The sequence below is a fragment of the Melospiza georgiana genome, chromosome 1 (genome assembly GCF_028018845.1).
Source record: "Melospiza georgiana isolate bMelGeo1 chromosome 1, bMelGeo1.pri, whole genome shotgun sequence".
Taxonomy (NCBI): domain Eukaryota; kingdom Metazoa; phylum Chordata; class Aves; order Passeriformes; family Passerellidae; genus Melospiza; species Melospiza georgiana.
Window position 1 is genome coordinate 46,620,375 of NC_080430.1, and position 26,959 is coordinate 46,647,333.

Consider the following 26,959-nt stretch of genomic DNA (forward strand, 5'->3'; position numbering starts at 1 on the left):
AAACTACATTTCCCAGCTCTCCCCTGGGCGGGGCGTTGAGCGGTGAGCGGTTGGTGCCGGCGGTGGGGAGCGGAGGATGCTGGAGATGGCGGCAGTGGTGGGAATGCGCCTGTAGCCCTGCTGCTCTGTGCCTCGCCTCGGGCCGCCACTGAGCGAGGAGCTCCAGTGAGGAAGCGGGGCTGCCGCCCCGGGGTGGCTCGGACTGCGCCGTGCCAGGGAGCTGTCGCCTCCCGCCCAAGTAAGCCCCCGCCGGGCTCCGTCTCTTTTCTCCGGCTGCACGGGGATGTGTGTCTGTATCTGTGTCCGTGTGTGTGTCCGTGTCCCAGGCTCGGTGTGGGTGCTGTGTGTGCTGCTCAGGGACTCTGTGAGGGGGTGTGTGTGGAGAGCTGCGCTGTGCCAGCCCGCACCCGGCGGCAGCGGGTTGCCTAGCGGGCATAGCGACAGTGAAAAAAGTGGAAAATACGTGGTTTTGTTTGTCGGACTTGGTTTCCTTGAAAGAGGCAAGGCGCGGGCTTGCAGGCTGCGTTTGTTCCGAATCTGTCTGCGTTTGTTCTGAATCCCGTACTTTTCCCTTCGTCCCGCTGGAGCTGCCGGTGCCCGGCCGCCCCTCGCCTCCTGTGCGGGCTGTGGGATCGACTGCGTCCGGGTCCATAGGCACGGAGCCGTGAGTTTTGAGCTAGGATAATGTTATTGTCAAGCTGCCCGCTAAGGGATTAGTCTCCTCGCTCCTTCCCTCCCCCCTTCTTAAAATAACATCAGGTAGGGAGCAGAAAAGCTGATTTGTGCCCTGTATGACCGAGTTCTTTAGTCGTGTCACTGGAGCATCTTCAAGGCGATTATGCGGAGGAAGTTTTGATGTCGTCTGTTTCTGTCTCCATTTACTTGTCTAAAAATAATTTCTCTTGCAGAAGACTTGCATCAGAATTTTTTTTTTTTTTGTTGGTACTCCTTGGTGAAAGAAGAGAACTCAGTTCTGTGACTTTAAAAACTTTTTATTACTTAGTGCTTGTAACAGAAGGCATTTAGCATTTAACAGTTTTTAAAAGTCTGTTACTGTGTTGCATTTTCTTTATATAACTAGCAGTGTCTATCACATCTAATTCATCTGACTGTAATATTCCTGAGGTTGTTTTCAGAACTGTATAACCAGAAACGCCAGACACCTGAAATTAACATTTATTTAGATCACACTAGTGCAATGTGAAATTGAGAGGTGTTATATACTTAAGGAAACCCGTTACTTACAAAGAAAAAGTTTTTTGTATAAACAATTGCATGTATTAATATGAACTTTAACAATGGTTTGTTTCTTTTTCAGTAAAGAAGAATGTCCTTGTTTAAAGCTAGGGACTGGTGGTCCACCATACTTGGAGAAAAGGAAGAATTTGACCAAGGCTGTCTGTGTGTTGCTGATGTTGATAATAGTGGCAGTGGACAAGGTAAATTGAGACTTAAAATTGCTGGCTTTTAAGCCACACAGCTGTAGGTTTGCTTTGAGCAATGCATGCTGAAAGCTTGTTAGCCAGGTTAGTTGGCTAGTTAGTTTTAGGTCTGCTGTCTTTAATGTGTCCTTGTAGGCTTAAGAAGACAAATTCAGTGCTCTCTGTCTTTTTATATTTGTATGCTGCTAAATATGTTAATTCTTGCTTGTGTTCACTAGTAACTTCTCTCATGTCTTATTCCCTGGTAGTTGATATTTTTAAAATAAAGAATTTTCAGTTAGTCATGGGAGCAAACACATTGTGACTTCTAAAAACCTAGGGGGAGAAAAAAGACAGGTGAGAGCTAAGAAGTTAAAAATTTAGAAAAACAAATAAACAACTCTTTTTGTCTGGAAAATAAGTGACAATTGAAGTAAGTGACTCTACTTGAGTAAACTCTGCGTTTCTGTGTAGTCATTAATAATGTGAAATAATCTTTCTTTCAGGGAGAGTTTTTGTGTGTGTATTTTTTAAAATGAATAAATTCTTGGTGTCTCTATGATATCATGCTCACCTTGGAACTTTGTTTTTGCCTGGTAGAGGTACTTGAGTTTGACTTCCTTGCTTCCATACTCTTCTAAAACTATTTTAATGTAAGGTTCTCCCTTTTCAGGGTAATTTGAATAAAGTTGAGCTGTTATTGATTTGGTGTACAACCTTTTTCACTAGAAATTCATGAGTCATTTAGGTCAGAAAAGACCTTTAAGATCATTAAGTGCAGCAAACCTCTGTGTTTGTTACTAAACCATGTCCTTGAGCACCATGTCTGCACATCTTTTAAATACCAGCAGGGGTGGTGGTTCAGCTGCTTGCCTTGGCAGTCTCTTCCAGTGTTTCACAACCCTTTTGGTAAAATTTAATATTCCATCTAAGTTTTACAGCCCCTGGTTCACCTCTAAGCCCTGCACTGTCTTTGTTGCCCTTCTCTGGCCATGCTCCACCACTTGCATGGCTTTCCTGTAGTGAGGGGCCCTGAACTGAATACAGTATTTGAGGTGCAGCCTCACCAGTGCTGAATACAGAGGGGCAATACTTTTCTGGCCACGCACTTTCTGGTAGGAGCCAGGATACCATTGGCTTTCTTGGCTGCCTGGGCACATGCTGGTTCATCTGCACATGCTGCTGTCAACCATCACCCTGGGTACTTTTCTGTAGTGTAGCTTTCCAGCCACTCTTCCCCACGCCTGTTGTGTTGTGTGAGGTTGTTGTGACTGAACAGAATGACTGACACTTGGCCTTGTTGGACCTCATACAATTGGCCTCAACCCATTGTTCCAGCCTGTCCAGATTCTGCCATAGAGCCATGCTACCCTCCAGCAGATAACCCTCCCACCCAGCCTGGTGTCATTAGCAGCCTCCTGAGGGTGCACTTGATCCCCTCCTCCAGGCTGTTGATAAAGGTAAAAAACAGGACTGGCCCCAGTACTGAGCCCTGGGGAATGTCACTCGTGACTGGTCACCAGCTGCATGCAACTCAGTTCACCACCACTCTCTGGGCTCAGCCACCCAGCCTTTTTTCTATCCAGTAAGCAATATACCTGTCTAAGCTGTGAGTATCCAGTTTCTCCAGGAGAATGCGGGAAATGCTGTCAAAGGTTTAGTAAAGTTGAGGTAAACAACATCCACAATCTGTCCCTTTTCCATTAAGATGGTCACTTTGTCCAAGAAGGAGATCAGGTTGGTCAAACAGAACCTGCACATTATAAACCCCTGCTGGCTGGGTTTGATCTCCTGGTTGTCCCATCAAGCTGTGTGATGGCACTAAAGATTATATGCTCCATGGCTTTCCTTGGTACTGAGGTCAGGCTGACTGGCCTGTAGTTCCCTGGATCCCCCTTCTGACCCTTTGTGTAGATGGGCATGACATTTGCTAGCTTCCAGTCATCTGGGAGCTCCCTGGTATTACTGATGATAAATGATGGAGAGTGGCTTGGTGAGCACTTCCATGCTCAGTGTTCCTGGGTGGATCCCATCTGGCCACACAGACTTGTGTTTGTGTCCAAGTGATGTAGCAGAATGCTGATCACATCTCCTTGCATTATGGGGGCCTCATTCTGCTCCCTGTCTCTGTCTTTCAGCTCAGGGGCTGGGTACCCAGAGAACTACTGTTGCTCTGTTGAAGACTTAGGCAAAGGCAGTACTAAGTACCTCAGCCTTTTCCTCATCCTTTGTCACTATATTTCCCCCTATATCCAATAAAAAATAGAGATTCTCCTTGGCTGTCCTTTGGTTGCTGATATATTGATAGAGACATTTTTAGTCTTTTATGGCAGTAGCTAGATTAAGTTCTAGTTGGATTTTGGCCCTTGTAATTTTTCTTCCTGCAAAACCTTATGATTCAGCCCCCCTGATTCAGCTGCCCCTTCTTCCCAAGGTCATATTTTCTCTTTTTCCTAAGTTCCAGCCAAAGCTTGTGCAGCCATGATGGTGTTCTTCCCTGCAAACTTGTCTTTTGGCACATGGAGATGGCCTGGTCCTGTACTTTTTAAGACTTCCTTTGTTAAAAATGATCAGCCTTCCTGGCCCCTTTGCCCTTCAGGACTGCCTTCCAAGGGACTCTGTCCACCACTCTCCTAAATGGGTGAATATCTGCCCTCAGGAAGTCCATGATAGCAGGTCTGCTGTTCCCCCGCCTTCCTTCTCTAAGAACTGAAAATAAAATTTTGTCATCGCTGTGCTCACTACAACCTCCAACCATCACATCACCTATAAATCCTTCTCTGTTCACAAACAGCAAATCCAGTGGGGCACCTTCCCTAGCTGGCTCCTTCAGCAGTTGTGTAAGGCAATTATCTTTCATACACTCCAGAAATCTCCTAGACAGTTCCTCTCTGCTGTGTTATATTCTCAGCAGACATCAGGTAACTTGAAGTCCTCCACGAGAGCATGGGCTGGTGATTGTGAGACTTCTGCTTGTAGAATATTTTGTTGCCTCTTTGTCCTTGTTGGGTGGTCTGTAACAGACTCCAACCATGACATCTGCCTCATTGGCTTTTCCCTGATTCTTACCCATAAGCATTTTATTGCTGCCATCACTGGTGCTGACAGATATTCATGTATTGAATTTGGAAATTGCAAATGTAATTGCTAAAGTTAACTAGGAGACAGAGCATAATGAACATTAATTGAATCATGTCAGTGTTCTGTCTTTTTATTTAGGGTATTATTTGAAGCACTCTGCAGCAAATTGAATTCCCCATCTGCATGCTATTGTATTGTGTAGTATCCTATGTGTTGGTTTTGTTTGTTCCTTTTTAGATAAAGTTATTGTGGGCAGTTATAATGGATATCTCAGAATCTTTAATCCACATCCTGTGAAACCTGGAGATGAAGTACAACCTGAAGACTTGCTCTTGGAGGTGCAGCTGCGAGAACCAATATTGCAGGTGGAAGTGGGAAAGTTTGTTTCGTAAGTAAATGGCAGGCTGTGGTGCTGGTTATTTAAATATTAGATGTGATTTTCTTCCTTTGTTTTGGAGAGTTTTCAGTTTCTAAATGGAAACTATTAATCACATCTATGATTCCTATAATATGCATTTGATCTGCTTCTTCAATCATCTTCATATGAGAGAATTTTTACCTAAAGTATATGTAGAGGATAATCTCCCAAAGAGTTGCATAATTTTTAGAAGTATGTAGAATAGGAAGAACTTAACATTTAAAGTTATCTTTTAAGGTGTTAAGAATACTTGACTAACTTGTTATGGTCTAGGATGTAATACTGATCAATTGTTTCCTGTTTGATAGAGGATAGAAGATCTTTAATTGCAATGAATTTAGTGGAAACAAGTGGCCAGGTAGAGGAGAGATACTGTGACTCTAAGGGAAATGCCTTATAGTTAATTTGCTGTAAGAGAATCTACTTAAGAGAACTTTATTTTAGAAATTGGTTCTTGAAGGTCTCATTTTAATTTTGAAATTAACTTCTAATACTGTAGCAAGAACTTTATTTAAAAAAGGAAAGTAAAACCTAACCATGAAGAAGATTCATGCTCTGAGATCAAAGAGTCAAGTACTCATGGAGTGACCCTTTGCAGGACTGATAATGTCTTACTCTGTGAAATGAGCTAAAATTTTGCAAGTACTTTGCTAGAAATACTATTTGTGTTTGGAGAAAGAGGAATATGAAGGTTTGAAGGTTCCATGCAGCTAGTGAAAAAGTTCATTTAAAAAAAAGTAGCGTCTGATATTGCTGAATAATGCTTGTTTGAGGGGATGATCTGCATATTGTCCCTCCATGAAGGATTAACAGCACCTTATTTCAAATGAGTTTCAAACTAAACTGGGAAAATAGTTGGGTTGCTCTTCATATTTGAATCTCAAAATATGTTCTTAAAGGATTAATTTTAATTTTGAAATTAACTCCAAACACTTCAGCATGAATTTAGGAAGATCAGTACTTCTGAGTTTTTACGTTGGTATCTTACACCCAAACCTTTGCCTCTGGCCTACACATGAGAGCAATTTCCTCTTGAATTGGAAATGTACTTGACTCTTATCCTTTATGAATTCTATTTGAATTTATCTAAAAATAGTGTTTTTCATACCCTTCTTTACAGTGGTACTGAAGGACTTCATCTGGCTGTGTTGCATTGCCGAAAACTCTGTGTGTACGCTGTTTCAGGTTAGTTTAAAGATCCAAGCTTTCCACTGATTTTAAGTTATCTAAAGTTTGGATTAGGTTAATGTTAAACTTGGTATATACAGTGTTTGCTCATCATCACTGAAGATCTGCAGTTTTGTTCTTTCACTCAAGCCCACCTATGAAGAGGAGATATTAGTAATTAGGTTTAGCAGAGGTTTGCTGATCTGCTCCATGCCTGAGATGCTGAGATGTGTGTGATGGTCTGTGGTTAGCAGTGATTGAGAGCAACTAGTTTCATTATGTTTTTATGAATTGGTGTTACTGTTCAACATGCTAATGAACAGATGGTTTGATAATGCCAACCTACTTAGCTCTTTAAAAAGGAACAATTATGATTCTTTCTGAACTCAGAAGTCCAGATAATTTTTTAGAAAGCCAGAATGTTGGTAAGGTAGCCCATGAGAAGACAGAAGGTTAATACTGGTAAGATGGTGAAACCACTGTGTTTTGTCTTAAATCCTCTTTTTTCTACTGCCTTTGGCTGGAAATTCTATTTGATGTGTTCTCTCTGTATGTGAAGAGCCTAGTAAGGAAATACATATTCTGTACTTTGATTTTTTTTTCTTCTGTATGCTCAGAGCAAAGCACAGATTTCTATTAATGGTACACCCATCTTCAAAATTCAATAGACAGCATGGCGTTGTTCATTTTCTCCATGCAGGGACACGCTCTGTGATTCCTTTCATTACAAGAGCATGGTTTTCTTGTAGGAGCAGCTTGTTTCCTATTTACAGCCTTGTAGTCAGGTTACAAAAATGTACTCTTTTTGCCTATCTGGAGACACCTGTGAAATTGGTCTTTGCTGAGGAGGGATTCTTGGAGATGTGCTGCAGTTTTTGTGCTTTCTCTTTGCTGCAATAGTGTTTATGCCTTAGGATTATAGCCTACCAGTACAATTTTTATTAAAACAATTTATTTTAAAATTTGCCTTAAGAGCCTACAATACTAAGTCTAGAAGTCTTTAGTAGTTATAATTTGCTGTTTGGTCTACATGGCTTAAGCAGTTAAGTAATAATAAAGGTAAAATTCTGCTATCTTTTAACAGACTTTTCATACTAATCTGTAAGCATTCATGCTTTAGCGGTAATTTCTGTCATCTGAATGGGTACTCTCAAATAAGCTCCTTTGAGAAATAACTATCATTACTTCTTTATGCTTTTAAGGCAAATGACACTTCCATATAATGGAATCTTTACTTGCTTTATACATGCTACCATATCTGTTATTCATAATAAAAATCACTATGCTGCTTCTTTGGACAAATGAAAGCATCCTTCAGGGCTGACTAAACTATGGCCTTGATATTGTATTGCAGTCAATATACACAGGGTGACTACTTTCTAACTTGTTTATCCTGAAGTGTTGATGATTATTTAGTTACTATCCAGCAGGGCTTTTCCCCTCATGTCTATTCCAGTCTTTTCCCTAATGTGGGCCTGCTTTAGAGGTCAAAACTGTGTTTGATTTGTTTGGAGAAATTGCCTAAAAGGTTAGCATAAGCTGCAAATCTTTCATAGAATGTTGTTTAAGTTGTTGTTGGAATAATATATGTATAATTAAAGCTGTGGCAGGATTTAGTGCAAAGCACCTTTTTCCCAACTGATGTGACTGTTCTCAAAGGATTTTGTTTACATTTTTTCCTTTGCTAATATTAGTCCTTAAGTATCATTTTATGTAATGACCTTTACTTTCTTCATAGGGTTCAGGAAAAACTTGATTATCAAAAGAGGAACTTCAGTTTCTTTAGAAAGACTTTTATTTTCTGTTAGTTCCTTGAAGGAGTCAGGAAGTTAAAATTCATGCAGACCTTTTCAGAGAATGTGACATATTTCACAAAATTATTTTTGTTACCATATGTTTGTCTTTTATCTTTGCATTGCTGATCACTCCATTCAATTTTCAGGCAAAGTAAAGGCAAGTGATGAGTGTGCCCTAAACACAGCTTTGTCAAATTGGAGCTAAAGACAGCTACAGCTTAATTTGAGACAAAGACTGTTGCTACTGAAGCTGGTTGTTGGATATAGTATATTTACCAAATAGCTAGAGAATCATAAGAATGCCCCTTAGAGCAGGGGGAATCAAAGATTTTTTCCTGATCTTAGAGGTGTGCCCAACATGAAAAATACATTTAAGTAATAAAATCTCAGCCTTTTGTGAGGTCTTTATACCATGTGTAGTATAATGAGACTTTATTTCTGGTTCCGACTTTTGGAATTTTATGTCTTGGTGATTTTTTTATTTTTCAGGAAGCATCAGTGTGAGCCTACACATCTCAAAAGTCACTAGAAATTAGGTTACATTTCCTTCACATTGTTTACACTGATACTCCTTTACTTCTTCCACAGTGCATGTATCAAATTCATGAATATTTACTCTTTGTTTTTTTTTAGGAACTCAGGGGAATGTGGAGCATGGGAACCAGTATCAGATTAAACTGATGTATGAGCACAATCTTCAGAGAACTGCTTGTAATATGACTTATGGCCCATTTGGTGGTGTAAAAGGTAAGCTCCTTGTATATTCTTTATAATTAGTTGTTTAACTGAATTTGGAAAGACAGCATGATGCTGTTGTCTAGAGAAAAACATCTTTCTATGCATCATGGTACTTTTTGTCTGATGCACCTTGAAAATTACTCAAGTTGAAAAGAGCGAAGAATATGTAATGCAGAATAGTTGTTTTCTCACATTTTGAACTGGATATGAGTTTACAAGGATAATATTAATTTTAAAAAATGTGACAAAATTCCTGGCTCTTCCTTTGCAAAGTACTTCAATGTGTTAAAATAATTGTTTTCTTCTGTGCTTGGATTCTGTTTTACTTTTCTGGGCTTGCTTATCCTGAGCAAGTTAAAAAGTTCACATCTTGTTTTGCTGAACCTGAGGTATCAAGTGTCTTGAAAGATGTGTAATCTTCTAAAAAAGCTACTTAAACTTACATTGGGAAAACAGAACAGTAGACAGTAATATTTATGGTGTATTTGCCGATTTGAATGAGTTTAATAGATACAAGTCCACAAGTTCAAAAAATACTGATGAACTTGTTTTTGTGTTCTGATTTGGAAGCATTGAGGTTGGCTTTGCATAACATCTCCTTCTCTTCAGAGGTAGAGATTGCCTAAAAATATTTGGGAGGTGGCAGTCATCAACAAAAGTAGTGTCACTAACCTGTTGGGAGAGTGATAAGTCACTTTCTGAGGCAGAAAGTCTCCTTCATCAATATGGCAAATGTATGTAGACAGTCCTTCAGTTCTGTGTCTGTAATAACCTCCCAGTAATAATGCTACAATGCCTTAACTCAAACTCAGGCTTGTCCCTGGGCTAACCAAAATCCTTACTGATTGAAGATATTTTCAGCTAGTAATTTCTTACAGCTACCTTGGGGAAAATGGTCAGCTCATGTGGGTGAGAAGGTGTAAGGGCTATGAGTATCTTGAGAAGTGAGTGTATATGGTATGGGCAAATTTGTGTTAAAAACAGAAAGGCAATACAGAGGTTCCTAAATCTCAGAAGAGGGACTAATGTTCTCTGACATTCTACAGTGGAGTTGCAGTAACAAATGTATAGGGGATAGTAAACTAAGTGTTGTGAGTGTCTGGAACAGTTCAGAAAGAATAAAACAAGTAAACATGTACCACCATGCAGTTCTGCAGAAGAAATTCTCTGGATTTTTACATGCATGTTTGTTTACCATGGAGGTCTAAGTAGATGTCTGACCACCAGCTCAATCTTGATGCCAGACCTGTCTCAGGAGCTGTGGTGGAAGCAAGTAATCTGATGTAGAAGGTGTCTTTGCAAGCTAGAGAGACAGGAGGTAATGTTTACCCTAGAACCTACTCAGCAAGCCAAACACTTGACCTAGGATGGTCCAAATGAGGGCCAATCCTGACAAAGCAGCAAGAGCAGCAGAAGGAACTCTGGTAAGTTCTGTAAACTATTCTGAGTTTTCTATGTTAGCATGTTGTACTAATTACCTTTTCCTTTTTTCTTCACCATGTTCCAGTTCACATATATGTGTTTATTGCTGTTGGACAAAGAATGATCTCAAGTCATAAAGAAACAGAGAAGGCAGAGGTTTATGTTATGTAATGAATAATACATATTCATATTGTAAGATTAACATGCTTTCTGTTTAAGACCAAAATCTGGGGAAATTATAGTGAATGTTCAGTCACCTGATAGGAGGCTAATAAGGCGTGTGTTGAAGCATCAGAGAAATTGTCAAAATGGACACTGGGGAAAGTTATTTTTGGGAAATGAAGGAATATTTTTTTTGGTCGATATCCTGGTCTGAATGTTCTTTTTATGTGGCTTTCCTGGACTATCTGATTAGATTTCTTATTAAGGAAATGCTTTTAATCTTGCCTCAAGCCTTTTGCAGTGAATCTATTTCAAGTTTTTTTTTAAAGCATCATCTTTTATATCTTGTTTTGTCCTTGAGGCTTATGAAGGACAGTATTGTGGTTTTATTTTCATCTCACAAAACGAGCCAGAGTGAACCAGAAAGGAAAGCAAGTGCTGTTAGTTTTAGTAAACAAATCCCTGTCCTGGTCTAGCCTGCCATGCTATCAATGTGTATCTGTGTTTGGTAGATAGTCTGGTGTGCCACTGAGAGTCTGTAAATAAATAAACATATTTTTTCTTTACCATCAGCGTTCCACAGGCTTCTCTGGAATTCTTTTCAGGCATCTACTAACAGTGTCTCTTGCCTTCAGTAGAGGTTAATTCATGATGGTGCTGTAGGTCTACAGCAATGAGCTTGCTTTGCTAACAGTCTGTTTTCTGCACCACAGTCTGGAAGTAGAATAAGAAAATACAGGGAGAGGTTTTGCATTTCTTGCCATCTGTTACTATTGTGACTAATATGTGTCTTACTGCTATACTCAAGCATGTTTGAAACAATGTGAGGGTGAAAGAGGCCCTTCACAGGTCATGTTCACAGAACTACTGAAGCAGATGCAGGAGAATGGCAGTTGAACAGAAGGAGGAAAGCATGTGTGCAGGGAAAGCATGCTGTGGGAGTGCTGGGGAGGAGGGTGAATGTCAGTCCCCCAGGAACATGATTTTTCGTCTGAGTAAGCAAAGAATGATGTAGGAGTTTACACAGAGAACTTGATCTATGAAGTTGCTCAGTCTTGCTCAGATTTCTCTTCCTGAAAGTTATGCTTTTTTTACTTTTTATGGAGGTCTTAATCCTATACCTTCAGTGGTAAAGCAGTGCATTCTACTCAGCCATAGGATGTAAAACTGACAAAAGAAAAAAAAGATTTGGTTTGCAGTCCTGAGGGGTATGGAAGAGGTTAAAAGTAAAGTCAGGACCATGAACTTTAGACAGGCAAGCTTCCTACTCTTCAAGGAGTTACTTGGACCCTTTGTGAAACTGCCCTCAGGGACAAGGACTCAGAAAATGGCAGATCTTCAAGGATGCCTTCCATAGAGTGCAAGAGCTCAGGATCCCCAGGTGTGAAAAATTGGGAAAGGAAGGCAAGAGATAGACATGTCTGAGTTGAGACTTGCTGGTCAAAGTAAAGGGCAAGAAGGAAATGCATAGCCAGTGTAGACAGGGAGAGGTGACCTGGGAAGAATATAGGGGTGCTGTCTGGTTGAGTAGGGATGGGGTTAGAAAAGCCAAGGTACAGCTGGAGATGAACTTGGTGAGGGGTGCAAAGAGCAACAAGAAGGATTTCTACAGGTACGTTAGCCAAAGGAAGGTCAAAGAAAGCAAACTGGTAAGAGTGGATGAGTGGAAGGCTGAGGAACTCAACAACTATTTTGCCCCAGTCTTCACTTGTAATTTGTCTTCTGGGGGGTAGTGGGGGAACAAAGTCTCTCCCACTCCAAGGAAAGATTGGTTTTGTGACCACCTGAGGAATCTAAGCCTATGGGACTTGCCTGAGAGGCATCCCAGAATCCTGATGGAATTGTCTGATGGAGTTGCCAATCTACACTCCATGATTCTATAAAAGTCATGGCAGTGGGTGAAGGCCAGGGTTACTGAAAAAAGGGAAACACTGAATGCATTTTAAAAGGGCTGGAAAGGACCCCCCCCCTCCTCCCAGAAGTACTGACCTGTCAGCCTCACCTCTGTGCCTGGAAATGTCATGGAACAGAACTTCCTAGAAGCTGTGCTAAGGCACATGGAGAACAGGGATGTGACTCTAGACAGCATGGCTTCACTAAGGGCAAGTCCTGACAGATCAACTAGTGGCCTAGTGGTAGAGAGTCATGGAGTGGCTACATCAGTGGCTAAGGTAAGGATTATGAATGTCATCTATCTGGACTTCTCTTAAGTCATTGACACACTCTCCCACAACATCCATCTCTTTAAATTGGGGAGAGATGGTATGATGGGTGGGCTGTTCACTAGATGGTTAATTAGTTGTGTGGTTGCATCTAGAGTATCATAGAATCACAGAAAATCCCGAGTTTGAAGGGACCCATCAGGATCATCCAGTTCAACTCATGACCCTGTGCAGGACACCCCAAGAATCACACCATGTGCTTCTTGAATTCAGACAGGCTTGGTGGTGTGACCACTTCCCTGGGGAGCCTGCTCAACCACCCTCTGTATGAAAAGCTTTCCTGATATCCAACCTAAACCTCACCTGACTTACTTTTTGTCATTTCCTCAAGTCCTGTCACTGGTCACAAGAGTGAAAGATCAATACCTGATCCTCTACCTCCCTTCAGGAGGATGTTGAAGACCACAATGATATCTCCTCTCAGTTCCCTCTTCTCTAGGCTGAACAAATTGAGTGACCTCAATTGCTCCTTATAAGGCTTCCTCTCCAGATCCTTCACCATCCTATAGAATGACAAGTGGTGCTCCTTGAGCATCTGTAGTAGGAGCAGTGCTCTTTAATGTCTTCATCAATGATCTGGGCAGTGGGACTGAGTGCATCCTCAGCAAGTTTGCAGATGACACCGAGCTGTGTGGTGTGGTTGACACACCTGAAGGATGGGATGCCATCCAGAGGCACCTGGACAAGCTTGAGAAGTGGGCCCATGGGAACCTGACAAAGTTCAACAGGTTGAAGTGCTGCACCTGTGTCTGGGCAATCCCAGATGAATGAAGACTGATGGGAAGATGCACTCATTGAGAGCAGCCCTATGAGAAGAACTTGGGTGTTCTAATGGATGGAATGCTGGATGTGAGGCAACAGTTTGTACTCACAGCCTGGAAGGCCAATTGTATTCTGATCTGCATCAAAAGCTGTGTGACCATCAGGGTGAGGGAGGTGATTGTCTCCCTTGTGAGAGCCCACCTGTAGTGCTGCTTGCAGTTCTGGAGTCCTCATCACAGGAAAGACATGGAACTGTTGGGGCAGGTCCATAAAAGGGCCATGAAGATGGTCAGAGAGCTGTCTGCTACAAAGACAGGCTGAGACAGTTGGTGTTGTTGAGCCTGGAGAAGAAGAAGAATTCAGGGAGACCTCAATGTGGTCTTTACATACTTAAAGAGAGCTAAAGGAAAGCTGAGGACAAAGGCTTCATCCTACAAGAAGGATAATTTAGATTAGATATAAGGAGGAAGATCTTTTACAGTGGAAGTGGTTAAACACTTAAGGTCAGATTGGATGGGGTTCTGAACAACCTGACCTAGATGATGTCCCTCCTCATTGTGGAGGAGATTTGGCTAGATGACCTTTAAAGAACTCTTTCAACCCAAACTATTCTATGATTCAATGATTTTAATGTCTCTGGAGTTGTTTCCCATGTTCTAAATACAGAAACAAACACTGCTAGATGTGTATTGTATTCTCATTCAGCTTTCCTTAGTGTAGGTTTTTGTTGTTCTGTCCCTGCTAGTTTATAGCAAGCTTAGACCCTTGTAATATTTTGGTCTATTTGACAGCACATCTCTTTGGCTGAAATCTGTTGGAGATGTAAAATATAAAACGTGCGACTGTCACTTCTCAACTGTTCATTTTTTTGACTCTTGTATTAAGAAAAAATCTATTAGTCATTTCTCTGTGGAGAGTAATGTGAAGTAAAGAAACTTATTTTGTAGCCTTATTTCTAAATTTCATTCTTGCTGATGTCTTCAGATTAATGATTTGATCTATGTGCAACTTTCTTATGTGGAAGAATTGAGACAGATGTTCTCATAACAGTAACTGATGAAGAAACAACAAACTCATTTATTCTCATCATAGAAAGCTGAAATCTAAATTAAATAAACTATTAAAGCTGTAGAATAAAAAATCCAAAGACTGAGTAGTTGCCTAGTGGCTTGCATAGATTAACTGTACATTTTTGTTAAAAATAGCAGAGTGTGAATTGTGGTTGTCACCACTAGATGGTCCTCTTACAACACTTACCACTCAGCATTTCTAAAGCTGCATTTATTCTCGAGCTGATTCTACAGGTGTATTTACTGCAACACTTAGTGAGGTGTAGGAAGCACAAAAGCACTTTCTGAAAACCTCTATAGCTAAGAGTGTTATTGATCGAAACAAAATGTATTCTGGTGGTTGTAGAACGTTAGCAAAACGGTGAGATGAAATTGATTCTTACTTTCAGCAGAACTGTTACAGGCTCAGGGCTGTGAGAAATAACTATGAAATCCCTTATAAGTTTAGCTAGAATTCTCAACAAGGCTAGTGGAAATGTTTAAAGATAGTAAATGGAAAACACCTACAAAGATGAAAATGTGGAAGTCAAGCATATTGTAGGCAGAGTTGGTTGTGACTTGGAACTTTTAAATCTGTGGCAAAGGATTATAATGCAGATATTTACATTTCTTTGCTGCTTTTGCTAAATGTTTGTTCCTTGCTGTCTCTGAACACTGGTGCTAAAATGAAAACAAGAAACTATCAAGAAGGGACATATAAAGATCACCTATTGATTTTATATTTAAAAAACTTAGTATTGTTAGCCTAGACTTTGAAAAGTTGAACTTAACTTCAAGACACTGCCTTTGTTGTTTAGAATGCATATCTCCTTTTCATATTTCTGAACTCTTCCTCATGGTCTTAGAGCTATAAGCTGAGTTTGTCATCCAGTGCTCCAATTCTAGCATATTTTAGAAAGGATGATTAATGATAAAACCATGAGTCAGTAGTGCTGAACCCTGGTTTTCAACCAAGTGAACTCTTAACCTGGCCACAAAATGTCACAGCCCTTAAGTAATGAACAGATTGTAAACTTCATGGTTACTTCAGATATAAAATTTAAAGACCCTGAGGGTATTCTACCTTAAGCTGTCTTTTTTTTTTAATTATGAAAATGAAGGTGAAAAAGCATATATCTTTAAGATTTATGTTTTACCCTTACTTATGGTGAGTACTCAGCTTTACAAAAATTCTACTTTATATAAACCCATTCATCACAAAAGTTTTATAATAAGGTCAGGTTGTACTATTATGGCATCATGCAATTACGCCACCCAGAGACTGCTCTGCTAAGAATTCAGCTGTCATTATATGAAGTGATGTTTGCTGATAGTTTAAATTATCTTGGAAAGTATTTTCTGTTTTCACATCTGCAGTATGTTCTGAGTCTTTATGAGTCAAATACCAATGACCTGGTATTTGGCTCAAACTTATAGTTTAAGATGATGAGGTCATTAGAGAGGTTAAGTTTGGAGGCAGCCTGGGCTGTTGCAACCCCAGCCTGGCTGGGTTTGTGATCTCAAGGAGCATGGTCTTGGCAAGAAGCAAAGTCAGGACCCTGAGCTTTGGAAGAGTGAACTTCCAGACCTCTAAGGAGTTGGTGAATGAGATGGCCTGAGAAACTGTTCCTAGGGACAAAGTAGCTGACTAGAGCTATCACGTGGAGCACAAAGCTCTACATCCCAGTGTGAGAGAAATCAAGGTAGGGCAGACACCGACATGGATGAGCAAGGATCTAGTCCTCAAACTGAGAAGAAAGAAAGAAATGTGCAGCCAGTGGAAACAGAAGGGAGGTGACCTGGGGAGAGTACAGGGATATCATTCAGATGTGTAGAGATGAGATCAAGAGTGTCAAAGCACTGATGGAACACGACTTAGTGAGGGATGTGAAAAATAACAAGAAGCTATTCTGTGAGTATACAATGTCAGAAAAGAAAGGTTAAGGAGACCAATAAATGACAAAGGAGAACTGGTAACAACAGATATGGAGAAGAGTGAGGTATTCAATGAGTTTTTTGCCTCAGTCTTCACTGGCAGTCAGATTTCTCACATCTCTCAAGTCCCTGAACATCTAGTGGGAGTTGGGAGAGCCAAATTCCTCCTGCAGGTTTGGGACTACTTGATGAAGCTGAATAGCCACAAGTCTGTAGGGCCTGATGGCATGCATCCCAAGGTCCTGAGGGAACTGCCTCAGGTTGTTGCAAAGTCACTCCATTTGAAAAATCATAGCAGTCGGGCAAAGCCCTGGTAACTGGAAAAAGGGAAGCACCTCTCCTATTTATAATTAGAGTAGAAAGGAAGATCTGGGGAATGTCAGACTAGTGAGCCTCTCCTCTGTGCCTGGTAAAATTATGGAGCAGATCATCCTGGAAGCAGTGTTAAGGCATGGCTTCATGAAAGCCAAATCATATCTGACCAGTCTGGTGGCTTTCTGTGATGGAGTTACTGCAATGGACAAAGGACAGTGAATGGATATCAGCTACCTAGGCTTCTCTAAGGTGTTTGACATGGGCCCACATGGCATCCTTAATTCCAGACTGGAGAGATGTGGATTTGCTGGATATGCTATTTGTTGGATAAGAAACTGGCTGGATGGATGCAGCAGGAGAGTTGTAGTCAGTGGCTCTATGTCCAAGTGGAGGCTGGTGACATGTGGTGTTTCTGTCTTGGGACCAGTGCTCTTTAATGTCTTCATCAATGATCTAGGCAGTGGGACTGAGTGCACCCTCAGCAAGTTTGCAGATGACACCGAGCTGTGTGGTGTGGTTGACACACCTGAAGGATGGGATGCCATCCAGAGGCACCAGGACAAGCTTGAGAAGTGGGCCCATGGGAACCTGACAAAGTTCAACAGGTTGAAGTGCTGCACCTGTGTCTGGGCAATCCCAGATGAATGAAGACTGATGGGAAGATGCACTCATTGAGAGCAGCCCTATGAGAAGAACTTGGGTGTTCTAATGGACGGAATGCTGGATGTGAGGCAACAGTTTGCACTCACAGCCTGGAAGGCCAATTGTATTCTGGTCTGCATCAAAAGCTGTGTGACCATCAGGGTGAGGGAGGTGATTGTCTCCCTTGTGAGAGCCCACCTGTAGTGCTGCTTGCAGTTCTGGAGTCCTCATCACAGGAAAGAAATGGAACTGTTGGGGCAGGTCCAGAGGAGGTCCACAACAACAGTCAGAGGGATGGAACATCTCCAAAACCAGGCTGAGACAGCTGGGATTTTTCAGCCTGAAGGAAAGGCTCTTGTGAGAGCTTCCTGTGGCCTGACAGTATTTAAAAGGGGCTTACAGAGAAAATGGCGTGTGACTTTTTACAAGGGCAAATAGTGATGGGACAGATGGGAATGGTTTTATACTAAAAGAAGATAGGTGTCCCATCCCTGGGATTTTTCAAGGCTAGGTTGGATGGCTGGGTTTCCCCTGAGCAACCTGGCATAGTGGGTCCCTACAATGAGCATTGACATCATCTACTAGATCAGGTTGCTCTGAGACCTGTGCAGTCTGATTCTGAATATTTCCAGGGATGGTGCATCCACCACTCTAGTGGTGGACAAACCTGTTCCAGTGTTTGACCACCCTCCTTGGTAAAAAGTTCTTCCTTATCTCTAATCTAAACCAACCTTTTTTTATTAAAACCTTTACCCCTTGCCCTATAACAGCATGCTCTTCTAGAAGTTTGTCCCCATAAATAATTGTTGTACTTGGCTTGTAAACCCTACGTGATGGATTTTTTTTTTTTCTGATTGAAAGCTTCTGATAAATAAGTCACTGCTGATTGAAAGCTTCTGATAAATTAAGTTGCATGTTTTTCCATTTTTAAAAGGTATGAATGGAGTGAAGCAAGTGAACTGCATATAGTGTTTTAGTTGAGAATTTATTTTCTTATTCTTCTTTATCATACAGTGTTCCTCCAGTTCAATTTCTAAGGCATAAATCTGGTATTAATCTAGATATAGTCAAGTCTTATTAAGCAATATTCCATATATTGTTTAGTCTTAATAAAGTTAAAACAATGTTAATTGAAAAACAGTGAGAAGGGGTTTTTTTGGTAGCTAGGTAGTGATTGGATTTTGAGCCAATATTGTTACATTTTGTGATTGATATAATTTGGTAATAATTTTGTATCATTCCCATGTTTTATTTTTTATGGTTACACCAAAATCATGTTATTTAAATTAAAATAATGAATTTGATCAGCTCTACCTGTTTCAAATTTTGGTTAATCAATTTACCATTGCAGACATTAGTTGTATGAAGTAGTAGTAGTAAACTGTTGTAAAAATATTAAAACTCCTTATAGATACATAATCACCCTGAGATTAGTTGAGATAATTATTACCTGCTTAAGAATCTCATGAATTTACATATTGGCACAGTAAAAGATTTGCAGGGAATGGGCATTAAGCAAAACTAATTTTTGACTCAGTGCAAATAAATTAATATTACTTAATAATTAATTTTTATAATCTTTTCCTAACATGTATGTTTAGATAATTAGTGCTGAAGTTACCTTAATTTTGTACCTACAAGATACAGAATAGACTCTGGCCTATGCCTTGACTTTGTCATGCCCATATTGAAGGTATTTAGACATGGTATGTTTTCCTGCCTGTAGAGAAATCTGAGAAAGAAGACAGTAGTTTGGAAAATGAATCTTACTCCTACTTTACCATTTTCTGTTGGATGGTTTAGGACTTAGCCACTTCATACTGTTAGCCTAAGTCCTTCTACATCTTGAGAAGCAGTCAATGTACTTCTTGTGCCTGACTGTTCTTAAAAGGAGATTTACTGGTGCGGAGCCTGCTTATAAGAAATGATGGTATTATGCTTTTTATAGGGGAAGAAAAGTGCCCTTATTACTTCTTTGAAAAAGTTTGCAGATTAAGCCACAATTTCATTCTTTGCCTTGTTTGCCTTCAGTCAGATGTGACTTATGTTTGAGGAAAGTATATGCAATAAATTTCTGCTGAAGTAATGTGAAGAGTAGAGGAGGGCTTTAAAGTAAAAACAAAGCCACTGTTACTTGAAACTAAGGCAGCTTTACAGATTATCACATAAATTTCCTGTGGTCAGTTGTGCATTAGGCTGAATGCTGGGCAGGATAGTAGCTCATATATGAACAAACATCAATGTATAAGGAGTGAATAATAAAGTTCTCTGCTTTGAGGCCTGCTGAATGAAGTGCAGGTTTCCTGAGCTGCTCTCTGAAGTGCTTAGGAAGTGTGTGAATGATCTGGGAGGAGGACACCCTTTCCCAGGTGAGGATTGAGTTCTGTGGTTGTTCTTCAGGGTGTAAGTGGTACATTAAGGTGGGTGTATAAACACTCTGAATGCTTCTAGTTTTCTTTTTAATTAAAAAAAAAAGGTTTTTTTTCAATTTTAAAGAGTTTTTCATCTTCTTAAGAAGCAAAAACCCAGCATATTGATAGCTCACCAGTGGGGGACACAATCTATTGAGTTGCTCTTGAACGGAATACTGATTTTATTTAGCGACAGGCAGAAATCATAGTTTAATAACTTTGCTTTCATAACTGCTGAATTATTTTTGAATTGCATTTCCTTACAGATAATGGTTTTGAACTGCAAAAACAGTGTTACTGCTTTGTGTGATTCCACACACTTGCATTATCTAATAGTTAAATAATAAGTGAATTAACCACAGTTTTCTATAACTCTTCAAATGCATTGATAAATGATGTAGTATTGGATCTCCCTAGTAAGCACAGACTTTGAAATGTACATTTTCATCTGAAACCTTAATGCCTTAATTCAGCTTCCAGAGTAGTTCAGATTTATTTGAAGTTGTTTCATGGATACTCTACCAGTAAAGGCAGATAATAAAACAATAGCAAAGGGAAGAAAAAAAGAAAATACAGCTTTGACATGAAAATGTTACAAGTAGAAAAGTGTGAAAATACCTTGAACCAATCTTTTTCTCAGCAAATGGCCTTGAATTAATTTTACTTTTATTATAGCACTGGCCTAGAGGCAAAGTATGTTTGAGTGTTACAACAAAGAAGGTGCTATATGGAGGAATTTTTTTAATAATGAAATACAACATATGCATAAACCATGCAACCTTGTAACAGGAAACTTTGTGAGGAGGGTAGACTGTATTTAACTTTTCTACAATTCTGCAAGAATAAATTTTATTAGGTGTTAGTCAGAAAAAAAATTATCAGCTGAGTGTTATGCTGTAAGGTTAAATGATTCTTATGACTTTGTTTAAACACTGGAGCAGTATAAATTCAGACTTTGATTTATTGGCTAGTTCTGTAAAGGAGCAGGATATTTAACTGTTGCCTTCCTTTTAAATTACTTTTGCATAAGGACAGATTTTTTGAAAGGTTTGGGCTTTGAATTTTTTTCATGAAATAGATTTGGTGATGACTACTTCTAAATAGTTTCTCACTCAACTTTGGAAAACTGCTAGTGTTTTGTTTTTTTTTTTTTTTTTTCCCCTATTAATAATTGAGTTAGACCTTCTCTAAATTGAAGACGTGAATGGAAAAATAATCAAGGAAAATGTTCTCTGAATCTCTTACCATCCTTTCCCTCTTCTTAACAGTAATGATTGTAGCCTAATGATCACAGCCTAACTGAAGTAAAAGGTCTCATTGCCTTCAGTCGGCCAGAATTTTGCCTCAGTTGTGAATTCCTAGATAAATCTCCTAATCAGCAATTTGTTTAAAAAAAAGAACTATAATTTAAGTGAAGTAAAATTAATTGCAGAAATACATAACTTTGAGAGCAGTTGTATATGTAAGTGAAATACTTGTTTTTCAAAACTTAGGTAAATTCTGTGTGACACTTTGTCTAATTTCCCTTGTTGAGGTATGGCACCCAAAAGTGTGCAGTGACTGTGCATGGGTAGCATAAAATGTTTTGTATCTTACATGTGGGGTTGTGGCTTCTGCAGTGCTCCTGCCAAGAGTCAGTGAGTGCAAAGGCAAACAATAATTACCTCATGTGTTTTTAATAGCACATGTATATTAATAATGGCCCAATCTGACTTTTGTCTTTTGATGACATATTGTTGACTCATTTTAATTCATCGTCCTACTCTAATCTCCAGACTCTTTTTCTTAGTGCTATTGCCTGCCATTCTCTGGTTTCCTGTGAGTCAATTGTCTGAGATCACATCAGATGTTTTATTTCAGTTTAGAGATGCTGTCTCTAAAGTTTATAAATGCAGTATATGTTATTACCCTGTCTGGTAAATAGTTTGGCATGATGAATTTTCTGTTACTTCAAACCTATGTACAGTTTTATTATTTACATATGTACTTTCTTATTTAAATGTTCCAGCATTTCATGTGAATGCATTTGTCTATAAGATTTGTTTGCTGCCCCATAATTTTTCCTCCAAAAGAATGAAGTTTTAGTTTCTAATTATTTAGTCTATTTTGTCTTCTCCAAGGGTCTTTTAGAAGTGTGTATATGTAGCTTTTTTTTATTTTTCCAGTGGTCATCAATGATTACTCCATTACAAAAAAAGTCTCCAACCTATAGGAATTTATTTGGAGAGTCACCAAACCCTTATTAGTTGCTTTTCCTGGAGGGTTGAAATGTATCTTGTACAAACTATAATGCTTTATATTAATTTTATTTTGGTGCAAATCACTCCTATCAAAAATTGCTCTACTACATCATTGTGGTAGCTTAGTCCCTAAGTACCAAAGAACTGCTCACTCACTTTCTCCCACTTCACCCTGGTGGACTGGGGAAGAGAATCAGAAAAAGGTAGAACCTGTGGGTTGAGACAAGAACAGTTCAAAATTGTAAATGAAGTATGATAGGAATGATAATAGTAATAAAAAGAAGAGAGAAATAAAACCCAAGAAAAACAAATAATGCACAGTACAATTGCTCACTACCCACTGACTGATGCCCAGCCTGGCCCCCATCAGTGATCAGCCCCTTTACAGCCAACTCCTCATTGACGTGTTCTCAGTGTGTTTCCAACAGTCTAAAAATACAGGATAACAAATTGTTCCTGTGATGTCTTTTCTAAGATTGCCAAGAAGGAAACTAGTAGGATGGTGATTTTTTTTTTGATAGACATGTAATTCACTGAGTCATTTGACCACAAAGTAAGAGTTAAGCTTTTCTGTATGTTGGTTACTAGCCTAGGATATATATAGACAAATGACTTGAATGTGAAAAGTGGCTGTGTTTCCTTGGTGCTTTTTAGCAAATTAAGTCAAGCTGTTTATTTCTTACTTTTTTAGAGTATATTTAAAACTTCTTGAAGATATATTGGACTTTCATCTAATATTCTGTACGGTAAACCCTCACTTTTGTGTTGTAAGCTTCTGACCATCTGACTTTGTTACAAATATTCTCAATGAGTTCTTTGGATGTGAATGCAGTTATTCAGGAGATCATTCTTCATACATATCTTTAACAATTCTTTAGCTCAAAAAGTTAGTAAATCATCACATAGAAGGCGTAAAGTTGGAAGGTACCCCTGGAGGTCATCTAGTTCACAAACCCTGCTTGTCCCTAGAGCCTGTTAGTTGGGTTTGTTTCCAGATGGCTTTTGAATATTTCCAGCGAGGGAGACTTCACAATCCCTCTGAGCAGACTAGTCCAGTGCTTAGCCATAGCCTCACAGTAAAGAAGTTTTTCCTCATGTTCAGGTGGAACTTCCTGTGTACATCAGTTTCTGCCCATTGCCTCTCATCCTATTGCTTGGCACCGCTGGGAAGAGTCTCGTTCCATCCTCTTGACACTCTCCCTTCAGATACTTACTATATATGTTGATGAGGGCTCCTCTCAGTCATCTTCTTGAAACTAAACAGGCTCAGCTCTCTCAGCCTGTCCTCATAGGAGAGATGACCTCATCCCATAATCATCCTTGTTGCTGTCCCCTGGACCTGCTGCAGAAGCTCCATGTCTCTCTTGTACTGGGGATCCCAGAGTTGGACACAGCATTCCAGATGTGGCCTCAGCAGGGCTGGGTAGAGGGGCAGGATCACCTCCCTCAGGCTGCTGCCAATGCTCTTCCTGATGCATCCCAGGATACCATCAGCATTTTTGGCCATAAGGGCACACTGCTGGCTCATGGACACCTTGCTTGTTTCCCCCAGGTCCTTCTCCACAGAACTGCTTGGACAAGCTGTCTTGGACCCCTTGTCCCTCTAGGGCATGTTCCCCTGGGATTCTTCAAGAAGGTCCCTGAGGAGGCCAAAGTTAGCTCTCCTGAAGTCCTGTGTTGTGATCCTACTCATTGACCTCCTTCTTCCTCACAGGACACTAATGATCTCATGGTCACTGTAGCCAAGGCTGCCCCCAACCTTCACATCTCTAACCATACATTCTGTGTTTGTTAGTAAAGGTCCAGCAGCACACCTTTCCTAGTAGGCTCCTTCACCACCAGTGCCAGAAAGTTATTGTCAGTGCTTTCCAAGAATCTCCTGGGTTGTTTATGCCTTACTTGTGGTTCCTCCAGCAGATGTCCAGGTGGTTGAAGTCCTCCATGACAACCAGGACCTGTTACTGTGAGGCTACTTTCAGTTATCTGTATAAGACCTCATCTGCTTCCTCCTCCTCCCCCTCAGGCAGCCTGTAGCAATCACCCACAACAGTGTCACCCTTAATAGTTTGTCCTTTAATCCTAACCCATAAGCTCTCAACTCACTCATCATCCTCCCTGAGACAGAGCTTCACGCATCAAAGTACTTTGGGAAGTGCTTAGCCGTCATGAAGCTTCTTAGTCTAAGGAGACTATAAAAGGAGAAGTAGGAGAAAAGATGGGGAATTTCACTGGGTTTTAACAGTGGGATGGTGTAGTTCTGTCTCATTGCTTTCTGAGAACAAAATTTTCAGGTCTGTTTTAAATGGAATTTTAAACTTGATAGATTTATTTGATGATGGTGACTTAAGATCTTACTGATGACTTTTGAAAGTATCAAAAATATTGAAAAATAGGACATGCATTCAGCTTCAGCTTAACTCAGTGAAAGGTCTGCTGTTGATTTATGATTCACTATAAACATCCATGTGCCTGAACTATTCAGTCAAGTGTTATTGATTTTGAAGGGCAGCTGGTGACAGTACTTGTTTGTGGGAGATTTGCTAGCTCAGTAGAGTTGTTCTGTAATATTTATATAATGTATGATAGGTGTATAACTTTAGTTGAGAGCAGAAAAGTTCACAGACTGGAATTTCTCCTACTTGCTTTAGAAAAAGTGCATGCCAGTGTTGTAATGCCTGTATGAATGCAAGGCTCTTTAGAAGAAGATTTCTGCAGCTGCTAGGGCCTGAAAAGTAATTACTGAACAAGTTATGGCAACAAACAGAATTTAAGGAAAAGAATTTTACCATCTTTTCATGAATCATCATTATTCAGGCAATATCCAGGCATACAGCCATTTTCAGGACCTCCTCTATGCTATCTAAAATTAATCTTCTGCATTGAAAAAAAGAACACATTTGAGTGACACCACTTTCACAGCTGCCTGAACATTTTTACTGAGGGTATTTCTTGCACTAGGTGGAAACATTCACTTTTATTTGTAGAAAAAATTATTCTCTTAATATGGAGGTTGTGATAAATTTTTGTACTACAGTCTGTTTAGGGGAAGAGACTTTACCTGTCATGCATACACAGTGCCAAATACTATGTTTCTTTCAGTAGGCATTTTAGTATGTTGGATGTTGCAGCTATGACACTTTGAGGTCTTTATACTGCATGCTGGTCTACCCTACTCCTTTTATCCATACTAGTGTTTTTCCTAAGGGTCCTTCCACCATCTCAGGTTAATATGAGATTTAAAGGCATAATTCCCAAGTAACATAATTTAACTATGTCATCTTCTGTGACAAGACTTGAATCAAGAACAAAGGAGTATATCACAAGTCTCTAAGGGATTAACAGTGTGAGTGAGGGCTGATTGGCCTTTGGAGATAATTCAGTAGTTCAAGAGTCTCTTTCCATCTGAAATCCTCCTTATGTTTTATGGCAGGCAGAAATCTACAAGAGGTTAGAATTCAGTATGACAGGTGAGAGAAGCAATGACATTTTTTTTCTTGTGGCAGCTCTGACTCCATGCTTTACTATGACTTGACCAGGGAGGCTCCTTACGGAGAGGGCTGTTACAGAGACAGCATCTGGGACTTATGAATATGTTTTACTGCAATGCTTTAATATCCAGAATGGTTTAAGAAATAATTCAAGCTAACATCAGTAGAAAAAGGACTTACGTGTTTTCCTTAAAAGGAAAGGACGTACATGTTTTCCTTAAACACCTAGTTTCTCTTGAAATTCTTCTCTTACTATCCTCTACTCTACTTTTTATTTCCTTCCCACTGGAGTGATTTTTCAATTCCAATAGAAATGCACTCAGTCAGTGTCAGCTGGAACGTGTGTACACTTTGTGCATCGGTTGGGAGGGGTACTTGCATTAGCACAGAGCGATGCAGGGCAATTTTTGTCTTTGCTTGTGTTCAGGGTATTGGCAGTCAGATCCTCTGGCCTAGAATGAATGGCCACAGCTGAAGCCCTGAACTTTGAGCCTTTCTGTAGTTATGCAAGGAGCAGCCACCAGACCTCCAAGCTAGTAAATTCAGAGTTCTTTCAGAATGTACACTGACACTTGCTTCGTGTGCTGGGTTAGGGAGGTAATGTAAGACTTGCCTTTTACTAGGCATACGTTGTTTGAAGAACTGTTCAAGTTATTTTCAAATGGTGTTTCTATTTGCCAGACCTGATCCCTGAAGTTCTTTTCTCACAGTTGCCCCAGATCTGCTTTACTAAAGGAGCTGTACTCAGCAGCAAGTTTTCCAAAATGGGTTTGAACTGGAGAAGTCTGTGTTCCCTATGCTGTGAGAAATTTCAGGGGCAAATTTCAATGAGGAAGGAAAAGGAAAGCTTACTTGCTTGTTTCAAGTCAGGACAGGAACTTGTCTTCCTGTCTGTGAGAATGTAGTTTATGTGCATCACTTCACTGGTCACTTTTTTATCATATGAGGAAAGCATTTCCCCTGTATCATTAAAGGGATCTTAGGCTCCTGAGTGTCTTGTAAATGCCAGTTTATATTTTAATTTTATTTCATTGATGCCTCCTTCCACATGAGGCTTTTTTAGTGAGGCATTTGATTACCATTGAAGGCAGTTAAAGCTTTCTCTGCTGACATCTTCCTAAACTCTGTCATTTTATGTAATTTAAACATACATAACATTGTTATTTTTTCTGTGACTTAAATTGTTTTATTTACAGTTTTACTTTTTAATTTTTATTTTTTCTGATTTCCAGTTTATCCCACTGCAGTTTTCATTGCCTGATTTCATGTGGTGCTCAGGCCCTGTGATTACATAATGTACATTCTATGGAAATGATTTGATGCCAGAGGGGAAGCTCAGAGTACAGGAAATCATTAACATGCAAAAAAACTTGAGCCCCAAAATAGCTTTAATTAGAAGCTTATTTCAAAGAACTACCACCTGCCTCTCATTTTGTCTTTGCATTAGCTCTAAAAATACATTGTGGCTTAAAAGTGTGATGTAAATATATTCATATCTGGAATATATTTTTGATAATATAACTACAAAACAACAGTAGCTAGTCTTGTGCTTAAAAGTAGCACTCCCTGACTAAGGGACATTCCTCTTGAGATGCAAGCTGCTGAAACTATGTAGAGTACACTAAGTGGTACCATCTGATATGCAGAAAACACTGTGGTTTGTATTTTCACTTTATAAATGTGTCACTGG

At 39.8% G+C, this 26,959-nt stretch overlaps 1 protein-coding gene across 2 annotated transcripts in view; it reads left to right on the plus strand.

Annotated features, from left to right (window-relative positions):
• The first annotated feature begins 50 nt into the window (after nucleotides 1-50).
• Nucleotides 51-26,959, plus strand: part of BBS9 (Bardet-Biedl syndrome 9) — a 286,254-nt gene continuing 259,345 nt past the window's right edge. For both annotated transcript variants that reach the window (XM_058024837.1, XM_058024846.1), the window contains exons 1-5: nucleotides 51-238; nucleotides 1,319-1,439; nucleotides 4,740-4,890; nucleotides 6,041-6,105; nucleotides 8,517-8,630. In XM_058024837.1, coding sequence (XP_057880820.1) covers nucleotides 1,328-1,439; nucleotides 4,740-4,890; nucleotides 6,041-6,105; nucleotides 8,517-8,630 — 442 coding nt within the window. In that variant the 5' untranslated portion in view covers nucleotides 51-238; nucleotides 1,319-1,327. The remainder of the gene's footprint in view (nucleotides 239-1,318; nucleotides 1,440-4,739; nucleotides 4,891-6,040; nucleotides 6,106-8,516; nucleotides 8,631-26,959) is intronic.